The 16,816-nt window shown below is 49.4% G+C and overlaps 5 protein-coding genes across 5 annotated transcripts; 3 read left to right on the top strand and 2 right to left on the bottom strand.

Annotated features, from left to right (window-relative positions):
• Positions 1-160: 160 nt before the first annotated feature.
• Positions 161-2,058, top strand: FTJAE_11932 (mboat family; the record flags this gene model as incomplete). The annotated part of the gene is made up of 5 exons (XM_037344928.1): positions 161-182; positions 250-294; positions 359-458; positions 520-1,538; positions 1,592-2,058. The coding sequence occupies 5 exons, from the start codon at positions 161-163 to the stop codon at positions 2,056-2,058; spliced, it is 1,653 nt and encodes a 550-aa protein (XP_037201034.1).
• Positions 2,059-2,858: 800 nt separating this feature from the next.
• Positions 2,859-5,517, bottom strand: FTJAE_11933 (uncharacterized protein; the record flags this gene model as incomplete). Its single annotated transcript, XM_037344929.1, has 3 exons — positions 2,859-3,112; positions 3,162-3,586; positions 3,641-5,517. 3 exons carry the CDS (start codon positions 5,515-5,517, stop codon positions 2,859-2,861), a joined length of 2,556 nt encoding a protein of 851 aa, XP_037201035.1.
• Positions 5,518-9,227: 3,710 nt separating this feature from the next.
• FTJAE_11934 (CAAX prenyl protease 2) lies at positions 9,228-10,393 on the top strand (the record flags this gene model as incomplete). The annotated part of the gene is made up of 3 exons (XM_037344930.1): positions 9,228-9,281; positions 9,384-9,764; positions 9,914-10,393. The coding sequence occupies 3 exons, from the start codon at positions 9,228-9,230 to the stop codon at positions 10,391-10,393; spliced, it is 915 nt and encodes a 304-aa protein (XP_037201036.1).
• Positions 10,394-10,696: 303 nt separating this feature from the next.
• FTJAE_11935 (maintenance-mitochondrial morphology 1) lies at positions 10,697-12,009 on the bottom strand (the record flags this gene model as incomplete). The annotated part of the gene is made up of 2 exons (XM_037344931.1): positions 10,697-11,915; positions 11,972-12,009. 2 exons carry the CDS (start codon positions 12,007-12,009, stop codon positions 10,697-10,699), a joined length of 1,257 nt encoding a protein of 418 aa, XP_037201037.1.
• A 448-nt stretch (positions 12,010-12,457) lies between these two features.
• FTJAE_11936 (vacuolar sorting-associated 45) lies at positions 12,458-16,707 on the top strand (the record flags this gene model as incomplete). The annotated part of the gene is made up of 5 exons (XM_037344932.1): positions 12,458-13,585; positions 13,639-14,240; positions 14,550-14,621; positions 14,697-14,961; positions 15,022-16,707. 5 exons carry the CDS (start codon positions 12,458-12,460, stop codon positions 16,705-16,707), a joined length of 3,753 nt encoding a protein of 1,250 aa, XP_037201038.1.
• Positions 16,708-16,816: the final 109 nt, after the last annotated feature.

The following is a 16,816-nucleotide window of genomic DNA, read 5'->3' on the forward strand; positions in this document are numbered from 1 at the left end:
ATCAACCCTAAAGAACTGTTTCTTCCCGTCCTCTCTCACGCAATGATATAGCTGAGGCAGAGGCACAATTCCTAACATCTCCTGTCTATTTCCTCTTGAATTGTATAGGTAGTCTCTCAAGTTTGGAACTGTATGCTGAGCTACCTCAACCGCTAGCAAGATGCTGTACTTTCTGCATAGGCGTAAGTTCCAAGCTTCATTCCTCGTGTAACGACGAATCTACTTCTCTAACTAATTGTGCTCGTATAGCTTTTGTGGCCCTAGCAGACACTGTTGGTGCTGCCCCAGACGATCGTGAGTTACTCCCCCCCTCCCCCAGAGCTTCCCCAAGCTCAGCAGACCTCTAACACAACCTCAGTCAAACTCGTCACCTCGTTCCTAATATCTTTCCCCCTCGCCGCTCTCCTCAAACGCATTCCCGACTCCAGACCGGATCTCAAGAACCTCTTTGCTATTAGGTACGACACCAACGGTCTCTCAGCTCATCCATGTTCAATCGCACTAACACGTTCAACCAAGCGTATCAATCTTCTACCTCGTCGGCCTCTTTGACCTATGGGATGGTGTCCGAACCCTCTTCATCAGCGCAGGAGGAACATACTGCATCGCCAAATTCCTTCGAACGAGTCCCTACATGCCATGGATTGGCTTCGCTTTCGTCATGGGCCACATGTCCCTGAGCCATATCGCTCGTCAAGCCGCTGATGACCCAACAAAGGCTGATGTCACGGGCGCCCAGATGGTGCTTCTCATGAAACTGAGTGCATTTTGCTGGAACGTCGCTGATGGCCAACTCCCCGAAGAGTATCTGTCTGATTTCCAAAAGAGGAACATGCTCAAGGAGCTGCCTCCTATTCTCGACTATGCTGGCTGGGTTCTCTTCTTCCCCGCGCTCTTCGCCGGCCCGTCTTTCGACTTCACCGACTATCGTAAATGGCTTGACACAACCATGTTTGACGCGCCCAACGTCGATCCAGCAAAGAAGCCCCCCGTGAGGAAGAAGCGAAAGATTCCTCGAAGTGGTGGTCCCGCAGCTTGGAAGGCAGCGAGTGGCCTCTTTCTTATTGGAATGTTCATGGCTCTAGGCGGTTCATACTATCCCAGTCTGCTCACCTCTGATATTTATATGAAGTACGGTTTCCTTCGCCGTGTCTGGATCATGCACATGGTTAGTTTCACTGCACGACTCAAATACTATGGCGTTTGGTACCTTACGGAGGGGTCTTGCATCCTCGCGGGCATGGGCTACAATGGTGTTGATCCTGTTACGGGCAAGGTCTTCTGGAACCGATTGCAGAACATTGATCCCTGGGCTGTTGAGACTGCGCAGAATCCCAGAGGATATCTTGGAGGATGGAACATCAACACGAGCAACTGGTTAAGGAACTACGTCTATCTGCGTGTCACGCCTCGAGGCAAGAAGCCTGGTTTTCGCGCTAGTCTCATGACCTTTGGCACAAGTGCTCTCTGGCATGGCTTCTATCCTGGATACTACCTCAGCTTTGTCCTTGCAAGCTTCATTCAGACAGCTGCAAAGCGTGAGTCTATCTCGTTACTTACACTGAACATGAGTGATACTGACAATCTCTAGATTACCGCCGTCATGTTCGCCCCTTCTTCTTAGAACCTATCACTGGCAACCCCTCACCCAAGAAGAAGTACTACGATTTCGTATCTTACCTCGCCACACAACTCACCTTTACCTTTGCTACAGCACCTTTCCTAGTTCTCACATTACAGGGCTCACTACTAGCCTGGTCCCGCGTCTACTTCTACGCTGTGATCTGGACCCTTTTGTCGCTCGTTTTCTTCTCTTCCCCCGGAAAGGCCGCCCTGAAGGAGCAGCTCGAGAAGCGTCAGGGCCGAGCCAGCGCCAAGTTGGTGCGCTCAATCTCAACGGACAGTCTAACGGGTAAGGAGCCCATTTTGGGTATTTCCAAGGATATCGAGGGTGACTTCAACGAGGCCGTGGAAGAAATCAAGGCCGAGATGGAGATGAGACAGCGAAAGGTCAAGGCGGAGATTGAGGCGCATAAGGCAAAAGCCAAGACAGGCTAATCAAGACTTCATGTGCTGCGGGTCTGCCATTAGCCATAGCGGCGTACTCATCACGGAGAGCTTTAACTAACTTAGTGTCAAACGTGAAAGACGCATCCGGTGTTATGATGGTGTTGTTTCAGGTGTCCCGAGACAAAAGAGTTTAGAGCCGATTCTCCGTTATGTATGGAGTAACGGTGAATTCATTGGCAAAAGTATACAATATCTTTAGCAGATTATACATCAGTTCATTAATCTATCTATATCTGGGATAATCTGTAGTGGTTTGCAGGTCCAGTTTATGTCCCTCAAGCTGATTAATTACATGGTATCGTGAAGTGAGTGTCTATGCTGACGGCCTTTTTTCTCGTCTCAGCATTGCTGCCAAATCCAAACATAGTTGTACAAGTGTATATATCATCCACAATTCCTGATTATACAAAGTTCCATTACAGGCTTTCAGGACAAACTTGCAAGACGTTCGAGAGAACAGTAGAGCGAATAGTTGCATGAAAAGCCCCGGAGGGAAAAAGAAGTCGTACGTCGTCGAAATATTGAGACAGAAAAGTGTAAAGGCAAAACATCGTGTCTCGTTGAAAAAGGTACGCTCAGAAAGAAGAAATCGTTGGTCGTTGAAGGTCTTTTTGACAAGGTGCATAAAGATCGTGAGTTTTGCAAAGTTCAAATTGGTTCGAGCAAAAATGGAAAGAATTCGTAATGCGTCGTAAATTGTTGAGATGCCGTGAAGTTCCATAGTAGGTTTCGGGATCAGGGCTGTCCTCTGATCCTGGTCATCATCATGTTTTTTTTGGTAGGTGGTATTAATGTCCCCAACGTTGTTTAACGCCAACCACGATGAGCGCGATGATGGCACCGAGGATGAGTAAACCGATGAGGGACATTCCTCGGTTGACCTTCCTCCACCAGATTGCACTTGTGAAAACGGCATCCTCTTCGCCGCTTGCCCGAGCTGAGACTTCGTTGCGTTTGCCCAGCTCAGATGTACTGTTGTTCCGTTCAATGTCTTCTGCCTGGTTATTCCGTTGAATAGGAATGAGTGCGGCAAACATCCAGGCTGTAACTCCGTTAGAACTGAGTATCGATGTTCAATTTCCAGGACTTACCTAATGGGAAAACAAATCCCACTACAAACATAGTGACCTGAGCGTTGCGTCGGCCAGTCAGTTCGCTGCGTGCTTCCCATTGCGAGGCGGGAGGTTGCCAGATGCTTTGCGAGACAGGTCGTCGGTCTCGAGCCAGATGAGGTGACCAGATGCTAGAGGTTTGCTTCTTGATGTTACGCACGACAGCAAGGACGGGGTGGGCTGGAGCTGCGCTGATGTCCATGGAGCCTGTATTTGAATGCTGGCGAGGTAAGGCTTCACGAGGCCGGCGTCGAGGGTTGCGGATGTTGGGAGCATTAGCATCCTGGCTCGGCGATCGGCTAAGCTGACCGTCGGGAGGCTGACTTTGGCTGTATTCAGAGTACATGGACTCCATGGAGGGTTGGGCAGCCAGCCACTTGCGCTCGCCACTGCCATAGTAGACTCTGCAATCAATCAATTAGAAAACAATCTCAGGGCGACTTGATTTGTTTACTCACCTAGCCCAGGCAGGAACAGCAGCATTGAAGCTGGCAGTCGATCGCAGACTACGATCAGAAGAATAACTTGACAAGAACCTCCCCATTCGCGACCGAGACGAGGGATGATGGTAGACTTCCAAATCAGCCAGACCATCGCCATCCTCATCGTGGTCGCGAACTAGGCGAATAGTACCGGTTGCTGGATCGCGAGGCATGCTTCGAGCGAAGGTCGCCACAGGAGCTTCCAGTGAATTGCTTCTTGAGTGGGACGGGGTTTCGACATGCTCCTCAAGACCGAAAAGTGAGGAGGCCATACTTAGCACATGCTTGCTGTGACTGCTTCCAACCCCACTACCACGTCGACCTGGAACGGAAGAGAGTGAGAGGGCTCGAGACGCAGGTTCACTGCCTCCTTCGCTTTCTGACATCACTGTTGACAACTGACCACTCCATTGGTGGGGGCGCGCTTGAGGTCGGTTCTGAAGGTCTGGCCAAGATGGACCAGCGTGTTGTAAAATTGTCGGGGGTCCAACAAAAAGGGCCCGGGTAGCCTCTTGGGTGAAGATGGTCGATAGCGATGTAATTGACGCAGATCGAGATCGCAAAGTTTCGCGAGAGCGGGTTTTGGCGAGAGCAAAGCTGTCTGAGGATCTCCTTTTCCTTGGCTGTAATGGAGGAACAATCAGGCTTTCTTGCGAAAATTCGGGTCTCACGCGGTTCCTAACGGCGACAACAGAGGAAGAAGCGGAGTGGCCACCATATGTTACGACGTTGACGTTGCTGTCCTCGGTTTGTGGACGTGTGCTGATATGTAAAGAAGCCTCAGCCGAGGAAGGATCCCCGAGTAGCTCAATATTGGAATGGATCGATGAGGGTGGCAGACTATTAAGGTCTGCTACATTCATAGGAGAGCTGAATCCATATGTTTTGACATTCGTTCTCTCAGAGAAGGTTGATCTGGTTTGTTCGGATAATGAAGATTGAAAGGATGTCTTTTGAGTGAGCCACTGAGAAGAAGGACCGGCCTCATGATCAGGCAGATCAACCTCTGGCAGCGTGGGCAGAGGCAACTCGGGTGGAGCGTCTTGAGTCTGCGGCTGTTTTTGCTTCACGTCAGGTGTTTTAGGTACTTTACGGAGACCCCCAAATAAACGATAGTTCCATGGAGATGAGTTTGAGTTGTCCGGGGTGGACGGATCTTGAGGCCGAGGTGAAATAACTGGAGAACTGGCGTTTCGTTCCGTGAGAGGAGTCATAGGCGAGGCTGGACGGCTCTGGCGATCATCACTGTATGTACCCATTGATCCTCGACCATAAGATGTGTTACCAGTGGTGAAGGATGGGGGGAGAGACCAGAGAGATTCAACCCTTGACGACATAGAAGCATCTTGAGGAAGTATGGAGAAGGTCTTATCGGCGTGAACATTAATGACCCTTTTGCGAGAAGGAGGTCTTGGTGAAGTTGAGGGTTCCCGGGAAGGTGGGTGTGAAGCATAAGAAGTATGATCATCAGCATCGGTATCATAATGGGGCAACCAAGGTGCAGGGTTCTGGTCAAATTCGGAGGATGGATATCGAGTAGGGCGCTTTAATGGCGATGGAGAAAGCACTGTACTTCGAGTCCGGGCCCGCTGCAGGGATGGTGATGGCGTTTCAAACTGGAAGTCGGAGGAATGTGTCGGGGAGCCATGTGTCTGAGCAAGCTCTGAATCGGTCTCGGTACTCGCATCAGCGTAAGTAATTGTCTTTGATGTGACGGTACCATCTGAGGCAACCCGTGGAGGGCTGTAAGGGACGACCCGGATTCCGAGACGGTTATTCTGAGAGTTGTTCTGATAGTTACTACGCTCATGTAATGCCTTGCGCGGCAGAGAGCTCGACGGTGAGACCGACATGCTCTATGCACGAGGCGATAATAACTGTGATTTCCAGGACATCAGGAGACCCAGAATAACTTCCTAAAAAAACGATTGCCCTCGAAATTGGCAATACAATGCAATGTAATTCAGTTCAAGATCTCGATCTTGAACAATATCGGGCTGTCGAAGTCGAGCTCGGTCGGGGCCGGAGGTGGGTCAATGAACTCGGAGGTCACGGCCGGGGGACTCAGACAATGGCAAAGATATTAAAAACCACCAAAATAAAATCGACGATATTATTGAAGCGTCCAATGTTCCAAGGAATAGGATCAAGCAGAGACCAAGCAATTCAATGCGAAACGAGCCGGGGTAGATCGAGTTGTCGCGAGGTGGATCGTTGGTGTTTCGTCCGTAGGAGGGAAAAAAAGACTCGTTCGATATAACAACTGAAGAATTAATTACCAAAATTGGAGGGAACCAAAAAGAAGAAGAGCAAGACAAGAACAACGATTAACGACTAATGAGTCTAGATAAAGAGTGTGTTGAATATCAAAGGCTTGAAAGAGTGACTGGCCAGTGGCCGATTATAGCGAGTGTATGTAGTTTGGTTGGAAAAGCACGAAACGAGAGGCGGAAAGAGAAAGACAAGATCATGGGGAAGGGACGGCGGGTAAGTTAGCTAAAAGGGAAGCAACGGTCCCTCCACATGCGACCAACGGCGGCAGGAGCAGCGGCCTACGGCGTGCCTGCTTCCTGCTAACTAAACTGAACTGAACCTTGGAAGGTGGACTGTGGACAAGCTGTACTGTGGGTATTCCAGCTTCTCGTCTTGCTGGTCTTACAGTAGCAACAGTACTACCTTGTCCAAGGCACAGCCTAACTCTCGCGGTAATAATGACTAAAGAATCCAGGACCAGACGAACGACGAGGGTATGGAACGATCCGAGCACACAGACCTCACAACCTCTCACCCTTACAGAGGCTCTTGACACAAGCAATTGGTTTGGATCATTGACGTGTACTGGGCAAAACCACATCAACCAGTGGTTGCAAGCGCCATTCTGCAGCTAGCGGCCTTGGGATATTACCTTCGCTGCAGCAGGGTTGCCCCTGCAGACGGGGCGCGGCGACGATGGGACCGTTGGAGGACAAGGGGTTCTTGGTCAAGCTAGGAGACCTGAGGGAGATAGGGGCGCTCTGACTGACGCTGTGGACTGGGAAAAAAAAAAGAGAGAACAGGGCATGGAACGACACCGCAACTTTGACGAAGCAAGGTTGAGTGACTGAGTACAGAGGTTTTCACAACTTGAGCATAATTCAAGCACGAGAGAAGAGGACGAACCAAATCCATGAGAATAAAAGGAGAAATCTCGAGACTGGTCTTCAGGACCTATTCTGAGCTCTGATTTGTCCTCCTCAGCACACCTTCAACTTTTAGGCACTGCACTTGGGGTTGTGCCGTTGTGGATCGGATCTATGAACTGGAACTGTTTGGACTGTACTATCGACGCTATTGCGGGGAGCCTCTTCCTGTGTGTGTCCAATTGGCAATAGCTCCGGCTACGTTGTATCGTAAGATACCAATGGCATCTGTCTTGCTGCAAGACAAGACTTGGATACCTTGAGCAAGCCCCTTCGGCAGCAGGGAAACATTGTACCTCGAAACAAGATGCCAAAATTAACTCATCAAGTAGTCTCGTGAACTGACGGTAAACCTACCTCAGTCTTTTTGTCGCTTAGGATCAGGATCTTCAGTTTTTCTCCTCCACTACGGAACAGACATGGCCTGGAGAAATTACTGGACCACCTCTGCCAGGTGGCAGGCCATCAGTGGTGTTGACCCCGGATATGATGAAGCACGTACAGATTCTATAATTATGAGACGATTGAGAAGCAATGGGCGGGTTCAGCTATCATCAGCCGTTCAATCGGATGAAATTCTGGAAGAATTGAGCGTTCAACCTGAAAACTGCAGTTACTCAAGTACAGTTGTCCTTGAAGGTCACTATTTTGGCCGCCTATGATGTTTTCTTCCAGGCGCTTGTTTTACCTAAAGTGTGTTCCAGTTGCTTCTGAGCTGGCAAGATACATCTCTCGACTAACAAGCTCAGTGTATATTAGTGTACCTTGATCTGGATCAGAGTTCTGTCTTTGCGCCAGTTCCAGTTTAACTGCAGAGAAACAGCGCTTTTCGAAACCAAGACCTGCAGAAAGGTCAAAACATGCAAAGTCTCTCCACTTGGTCGCCCCGAGGTCTACAGAACTCCTTGACTCTTGCGTTTGGGGCAACGAAAACCATTCCTCAAAGACAGTCGGCGATATAACCAGACATCTTTTTAGGCTTCGGAGGCTTTGCCGCGCGCAATCTCACATGTGCCTTTTCAACGTGTCAAATTCGCGTTGTCTGCTTATTGGATCGCGTGTACTCTGTACATACATGTATGTTATCTTTAGCATTCGGCTTACATGGGCTTTTTGAGCCGCTTCGATCTGTTCCGGGGCAAGGGGTTGAGGCTAACTACTGGCTCCTGAAGTTTCGGAGGGTGACATGAGGCTGCTGTTCCGAACAATTGCAGTCAACTTTCGAGATACTCATCATTTTCACCTTCTCTTATCGTCCAAGGAGAACAAAAGTTGAGACTGCCAACGTTACCATGGTCTCATCATGACCCCTTCTGCGATAACGAAAGCAGGTTCATCTCCTTTTCAATGTGCCTCTGCAATGTCACCGGCTCACTCGTAGTCGGTACGGGTAGATGTTAGCTCTGATCATCGCGTCTTTCAGACGATCATCCGTTCTTGGGGATCCAACCAGAGCCATCACCGCCTCTCCTCTGTTCTTAGCACCCAAGTCCCGCTGGACCTAGCTAATGCAGGTACCGTTGCTCATTGGGGGTCCTCTTGACTCATGTTCTTGCCCTGCAAGTAAAAGGGATATATCCTGGAGGTGTCTAGAGCATGGCTGAGCTTGGGGAAAAGTCTTACCTGGCCCTGGCTGAGATATTCAAGACTTTGATGCATTCTAGTCATGCACGAGTGTCGATGAATATTTTGTATTTTCACAATAACATTGCTCTAGCATTTTAGTTTGGTCGTTTAAGCTAGTTTTGACCCTGCATTCGTGTCTTGTTCTCAGGTTATGAGATGTTTTATACCATCTCCACATCATTTCGCTTCGTTCAATAACTCTTGTGCCGTGCAGCTCACCGCATGTAATAATGCATACGACCCATGAAGCGATATGCAGAGTAAAATGAAGACGAGCAAGCTTGTGGAGGAGAAGTGTCCAGCACAATTTTTATGTTTTACGTAGTGTTTCTCAGTGCCCAAGCCAAGCCAGCCAGTAAAAAAGAAAAGTTAGGTACCTATTCTTGGATTAGTTACTGAGTAGTTAAGCGAAACTGAAGACGCAACCAACGAGGACAAACAATGGTTTTGAACAATAGGAGTTACCCAGATTGTGGCTGGTGAGGGCTTCATTTTTTTTCTTTCGGCTTTTATTTCCTTAAGCAGCAGTCTTACTTGGTTAACTCGTCGAATGACTTCTTTCTTTCTCTTACGAGAGCCACCGTCTTGCTGACTTGGTTGTGTTTGCCCTGCCCCATGGAACATTCCCGCAAGTGTCTTTTTAGCTCAATCTCTTTGAGCATCATTGACTTCTTCACTTCTTCTTCACCCTTCTGAGTGAGATATTTCGCATTCATATCCTTTTCCCAACTCGAATCGTCAGTTTTGACAACGTTGCAATGTCTATCTTGAGCTCTGCGGGGTTCGCACCGCCTCAAGCCGTAGCCTTGCTGGTGAGCCTCACATCACATCACATCACATCACAACCCCCATAAAACCTATACTCAGCCTCGTCTCATGAGTTCATTGAAATGTGCTAACATAGATGTTCAAAGGTCGTCTATTGTCTCGTCTACGTCATCCCTCTCTACTTCTCAGCTGCAACAAGGCCTTCGCCCACTCGCTCTAGAGATGCCCCTGAGGCTATCCGCGCACGCATCTTTGTCGTCTCACTCTCAACGGCGGCATGCTCCCTCGTGACGCTATATCTACTCTCGTCTCACGGCGCAATTGCCGTTGAGAAGCCCTTGCACTTCATGGGCTACTGGCCACCGGGGCTCATAGATGCTGCTCGTGCGCTTTGGCTCACGGCCCTGCTGTTTGCAGGCCCCTTGTATGAGTCTCTCGTCATCGACGGCGCGGCTCATCAATGGCTTAACCTTCAGCCTCTGAGGGATCTGTGGACTGACTGGCCAACCTGGAGAAACATGGTAGCGGTACGTTTATCCTGAAACTGTTTGATCTCGCTTTCGATTCCTTCATAACTATTCCCCCTGGTCAATCTCTTATCCCCACAGTTATCTCGTCGAGAGCCTCCTCATCATCTCACCGCTCCGCAAACCCATGTTGACTAATTCTTCTGAAGGGTCCTATTACCGAAGAATGCTTGTTCCGTTCTGCTGGTGTTCCACTACTTCTCCGTTCTGGAGCCAGCCTAACTGGCACTATCTTCATGTCGCCGCTCATCTTCGGCCTGGCTCACCTTCATCACTTTTATGAGTTCCGTATCACTCACCCACGGACTCTTCTCCCTGTGGCTATTGCACGGTCATTACTTCAGCTGTCGTACACGTCCTTGTTCGGAGCATACGCCACTTTCTTATTTTTAAGAACTGGTAGCTTGCTGGCCGTTGTGCTCGTGCACACCTTTTGCAACTGCATGGGCCTTCCACGTCTTTGGGGCCAGCTTGATCCTCACTGGCTGCCAGAGGGTGATCCGTCCGTAGCCTCGTCTAGAAAGATGTGGACTGTTGTTTATTACGTACTTTTGGTGGGCGGCTTAGTTGCTTGGTGGCAGAATTTGTACTCGTTGACCGAGACACCGATGGCGCTGGCCAAGTTCTAAGATTATCTAAATTCATGCATTTCACAATCGAATTGTTGAATAACTATCGTATGCACAAATGAGATGGTCTTCTCACAGACCACGCTATGGCCCCATCTGAAATGTCAAGCTAAATGACCTACATGAGCACTGGGGCTAGCAGTAGCCTCATTGTCCGTGCATGAAAACAGTATCCAGGTGATGGAATAGTCAACACAATTAGATCGTCATCTGGCCTACTAAAGTCCGGGAGAACCGAAAGTTGTTTCAGGGTGGAATGAGTAGAGCTTTTATTTCGTTTACAAAGCCTGACTAGGTATCTAACTATGAGGCCGCGACCTGGAAATCAGGTAGTGATCCTGGCATCGAGAAGTCATCGCTGTCATTGCTTCTCGTTCCTCGTCGATGCCGAACCGTGCCTCCAGCTCCTCTATCTCTAATCTCTGCGTCTCCTCCTCGTCCACGTACCTCCTCTCGGTGATCCCGGCCAGTATCATTACCCCTTGATCGACCGATAGATTCGCTTCTCTCGGTCGAAGCATCCTCGGGACCTCTAGTGTTCTTCTTTCTCGGCCAGAGACTTGGAAGGGCAATTTCCTGGAATCGAGGCTCGACAGCTCGCTCATCAAACCAACGGTGAAGGCGAGCTTCGACAAGTTGAGCAATCTTGGGTACGTTGTGTAGTTTGGAGCGACTACCGAGAAGGCTTCGAATTTCAAAATCCAGTCTGTAGTCGTCCAGGAAATTGAAGATCATCCTCGTGGGTGTCGATTGAGAGGGGTTGCTGGGAATGAAGGAGATGGAAAGAGTGCCACTAAATCTGATCACAGACACGGCCAGTTCCACGGGTAGAACCGCAGATAGCTTCTTGGGGTAGTTTAGGATAAGTTTTGTCCTCACGGCCAGAGTAAGCATGTCGCTCAGGTCGACGTCCATACGCGCCTGGAGACGTAGGCCATCTCTTGCTGCCGTTGCCGGATCAAACTTCTTTCCAGGAGCAAGGCTCACTCCATCTTCATCGACAGGGATAATACGGCAATTGCTCAGGATCGGAAAGTCTTCTCCCAGACTCAACTCTGTGACCCGAATCTCGTCAATGAAATCCGGCCTGGAATCTCCATTCAAGGCCTTGGTAAGTGAATCAAGAATGGCATCGTCATGCTGAGCATCACTTCGAAACTGAGCAATCGTTTGCGCAATGAGAACATTAAACCAATCGAGACTTTCAGGTTGATGGCTGTCGACATTGTAGTACGCTTTACTCAGGATCGATCCAATGGTAAGTGTGGGAGGGTTCCTGAGGACAGTGGACTTCTTACGGCTGAGAGATCTGTCCTGAGATCTATCTCCACGGTTTGCCGGGCTCCTGATACTTAGTAATGAGCGCTTGTGAGCAAGAGTCCTTGACCTTCGCTCGGTAGCTCGTAGCGAAGCTGTGACGTCTGCTGAAGGAGGATCGCCAAAGATGAAGAATTTGATGAATGCGGCCAGTACCAGAACCACGGAGAGCTGCCCGACTATCAGACCTTGCGTAAAGGATAGACTATCAGAATATCGGTCAGCTTTGGTGAGGACTTCATTGATTCTTGATTCACTTACGTCGGCTCTATCAGCCGGGGACAGGTATCTCCTTCCATGGTAGCAGAGTAAGGTGTTAGATGCTACTGAAGCCACTGTGATCTGTTTATACTGGAAGCTCCAAGCTAAGATGATTAACAAGACTGTGATACCATTTCAGCTCTTGTTGGTAATGATCTCACTGATGTCACCGAGAGCTATCATGATGAAGGTTGAGGTTGGTAGCGCGGGTTGCTCTTGTATTATGTAAGGCATCCAGGCCAGACTTCCAAAGTTGTGGGGCTCTCATCTACAGCACCTACATTAGACTACAGTGGCACTGGCATCTTAGAGGTCTCCCTGTTCACAACGTCAATCATTAACAGCAAGGAACTCTCTGAATCACGGCGCCGAATACCGCTGAAATACCTGGCATCTCTCACTTCACGACACTGCCACTCATTAAGACCTCATATAGCAACCCGGGAATAACACGTTACGCGGCGCCGGTGAGCCCCAGCCATCAACATGGACGTCGCCCAAGCAGTATCTGGGTACATCAATAAGGTGGTTACGACGAGCGATACGTCGTCTGCCAAGATGAAAATCCTCCTACTCGATAGAGAAACAGTCTCTATCGTCTCGACTGCGGTCACACAGTCTTCTCTTCTCAACCATGAGGTCTATCTCATCGACCGTCTAGACAATGCTGCGCGTGAGAAGATGCGACACCTACGATGTCTATCTTTCGTGCGGCCATCGCCAGAATCAATTCAGCTACTCATAGATGAGCTTCGTGACCCCAAATATGGCGAGTATCACTTGTACTTCACAAATGTTGTCAAGAAGTCGTCCCTGGAACGCTTGGCTGAGGCTGATGACCATGAGGTGGTCAAACTGGTCCAGGAGCACTTTGCTGACTACAATGTCATCAACCCTGATCTCTTTTCTTTCAGCTTTACTCTTCCACAACAGAGAATCTGGGCAGGGAGTCCTGATACATGGAACCCTGACTCCTTACAGCGATGCTCAGAGGGTTTAGTTGCTGTCTTACTCTCACTCAAGAAAAAGCCCCTCGTCAGGTACCAGAAGACAAGCCCCTTGGCGAAGAAGCTGGCGTCAGAGGTCCGATATCTGATGACCCAAGAGGATTCACTATTTGACTTCCGAAAAGTTGATACTCCTCCCATTCTGCTTGTGTTGGATCGCCGGGAAGATCCGGTGACGCCACTGCTCACACAATGGACATATCAAGCCATGGTCCACCATCTCTTGGGTATTCAGAACGGGCGCGTCGATCTGAGCGATGTTCCAGATATTAGCCCAGAGCAAAAGGAGATCGTTCTATCACAGGATCAGGACCCATTCTTCAAAAAGAACATGTTTCTGAACTTTGGCGACCTTGGAGGCAACATCAAGGAATATGTTGGCCAATTCCAGTCGAAAACCAAAAACAATGAGAACATCGAGTCAATATCGGATATGAAGCGATTTATCGAAGAATATCCAGAATTCAGAAAGCTCTCTGGCAATGTCAGCAAGCATGTTACCCTGGTATCAGAACTCAGCAGACGTGTAGCTGCCGATAATCTCCTAGAGGTTAGTGAGCTGGAACAAAGTCTAGCTTGCAACGACAACCATGGGACTGATGTAAAGGTATTGCTTGTCCTCTTGAATCAACCTTGAGCATGAGCTAACACAATTCATAGAATATTCAGCGACTCATTCAATCACCAAATGTTACACCAGAGAGCAAGGTTGGCCTTGTAGCTTTATACGCTCTCCGCTATCATAAACACCCTTCCAACACTTTGCCCATGCTTCAGGACCTCCTTGTCGCTGCCGGAAACGTATCTCCGCGAGAGGCAGATTTGGTCAGCAAGGTGACGGCGTATCACAACTCCCTTCAAGCGTCACAGTCTCAGGGCGGAATATCAGAAATCTTCGAGTCGGCAGGCATTTTCTCTGGTACTGGCAGCCGCTTCAAGGGTCTCAAAGGAGTAGAAAATGTCTATACGCAACACAGCCCATTGTTGGAGACTACCCTACAGAACTTGATCAAAGGACGACTCAAGGACCAGCAATACCCCTTCGTCGAAGGTGGTGGTACGACCAAGGACAAACCTCAGGACATAATCGTATTCATCGTTGGGGGTGCGACTTATGAGGAAGCCAAGATGATCGCAGAGCTGAACGCGTCGAGTCCAGGCGTCAGAGTAGTTTTAGGAGGTACAACGATTCACAACTCGGCGACATTCTTGGAGGAGGTGGATGACGCTGTCAGTTCATGGCCAGAGAGCCGTGGTAGGAGGTAGGGATCATGGTCATATGAGAAACAGTATCAATTGCAGCGACGATTTTGAGCCATTTCAGATCAAATACAGATAATGTCAACCATTGAATTGTACCTAAATTTATTGTCTATTGCAAGGATGTATCATGATGAAGTGTCGATGTGGGTGAGAGAACGCCAATTTGTAACCTGATTGGATGAAATGTATTAACTAAACCCGTATCCGTACTTTCTGATGCCAACACCCAAAATTTAGAACTTGCTCCCGTCATGAGGCCAAATTTTACAACGACAACAACATGAAATGCGTGCGCTACTAAGACCTAGGGTAGCCGCACTACGGCACCAATGGACAATTACAAGACGGCGGCACCTTGCGACTGTTTCCAGTGATTTCCAGTATGTCTCAGCAAACAATATCTCGTCGTCATGACATCCATCGCATCGCAAATCATCACTGACACCCCGCTCTAGACCTTACGATGTCGTCGTAATCGGAGGCGGCCACGCGGGCGCTGAAGCATGTGCTGCTGCTGCACGATCTGGCGCAAGAACAGCCTTAGTAACGCCGAAAATCGACAATCTAGGAACGTGTTCCTGTAATCCGAGTTTCGGCGGTATCGGCAAGGGCACAATAATTCGAGAGATTGATGCGCTTGATGGATTGGCGGGGAGGATCATCGACAAATCAGGTGTTCAGTTTCATACTCTGAATCGGCGAAAAGGCGCTGCTGTCTGGGTTCGTCGACTATTCGGATTCGTTGTTGGCAGAATCAGTGGCTAATAAGACTCGCAATAGGGACCCCGCGCGCAAATCGACCGAGAGCTCTACAAGAAACACATGAAAGACGAACTCTCTTCGTATCCGGGCCTATCGATCGTGCTCGACAGCGTGTCCGATATCGTCACTGAGCCACAAGAATTGTTCGAAGGCGCATCAAGTCGCATTGCGGGCGTGCGCCTGGAGTCCGGTCAAACTCTCCCAACAAAAAAGGTTATCATAACAACAGGGACATTTCTCGGAGGCGAAATACACATCGGGCTGACGGCGTATCCAGCTGGTCGACTCGGTGAGGCGGCGACATTCGGGCTGAGCAAGTCATTGCGTGATGCGGGCTTCGAGCTGGGACGCCTCAAGACTGGCACGCCCCCCCGAATCGACGCAGCGAGCATAAACTATGATGTGCTGGAGAAGCAGTATGGGGATGACCCACCGACGCCATTCAGTTACCTCAATGAAACTGTGGCGATTCGGGAGCAGATGACTTGCAGTGTGACGTACACGACGGAGGAAACTCACCGGATAGTGCGTGAAAACCTTGATAAGACGATACACATTCGAGAGACAGTCAAGGGCCCACGCTACTGCCCCTCTCTTGAGTCAAAGGTCATTCGCTTCGCCGACAAGGAACGACACATCGTTTGGCTCGAGCCCGAAGGTTTGGACAGCTCTGTCATCTACCCCAATGGTTTGTCCATGACAATTCCTGCTGAGGCGCAGGAGGAGGTCTTGCGCACAATCCCAGGCCTCGAGAACTCAAAAATGCTTCAGCCCGGGTACGGTGTTGAATATGACTACATCGACCCACGTGGTCTGAAGTCGACCCTGGAGACAAAAGCCATCAGTGGTCTGTACCTGGCTGGTCAAATCAATGGCACGACTGGGTATGAGGAGGCTGCTGGCCAAGGTGTCCTTGCGGGCATTAACGCCGGTCGTTCGTCTCAAGGGTTTCCACAGGTTTTTCTCTCGAGAGGGGATGGGTACATCGGCATCATGGTGGATGACCTTATCACGAAAGGCGTCACCGAACCTTACCGGATGTTTACCTCCCGAAGCGAATTCCGCATGGCATCACGTGCTGACAATGCTGATGTTCGACTGACATCCAAGGGCTATGGGTGGGGTGTCATATCGGATAAGCGCTGGAGTCGTTTTCGTGATGAGAGGCAGCAGATTGATGAACTCACTAAGCTCTTGCAATCAGTATCATTGAGCCCCTTGCAGTGGATCGAAAAGGGGTACCATATGAAGCGCAACACTCAGCGTCGCGATGGTATAGATGTCCTCCGTCTCTCAAACCCCGATACACGCGTCGGTATCGAACAGCTTGCACCAGTCATCCCAGGCGTAATGGACTTTCCACCTCGCGTACGACGTCGTGTTGAAATCGAATCATTTTACGCACCGTATATCAAAATCGCCGAGTCGGAGCGCAAACAGCTAACAAACGATGAGCGCGTCAAAATACCCCTTGATCTCAACTATGACAACATCCCTGGGCTTGCAATGTCAGAGAAGGAGGCGCTTAAGGCAGCGAGGCCAGAGAACCTCGCACAGGCGAGGCATGTTGAAGGCGTGACTCCGTCGGGCAGTTTACGTCTACTCGCTCACGTTCGTCGAAGGCCTGAAGCATACTTGTTGGAGAAGGATGACTCACGTGGGCGCCGGACACAAAGGACGAATAAGAATCGAGGCAGTGTATAAGTTAATGAGGATCAATCGCATATAGCGTTTCGTTGAATAAGGTATTTAAGAGGGAACAAGAGAGGTCTTAAATAAATCTCTCAAAAGTCAAATATTTCTGCCACAATCT

This window comes from Fusarium tjaetaba (assembly GCF_013396195.1).
Source record: "Fusarium tjaetaba strain NRRL 66243 chromosome Unknown NRRL66243_c0000307, whole genome shotgun sequence".
Taxonomy (NCBI): Eukaryota; Fungi; Ascomycota; class Sordariomycetes; order Hypocreales; family Nectriaceae; genus Fusarium; species Fusarium tjaetaba.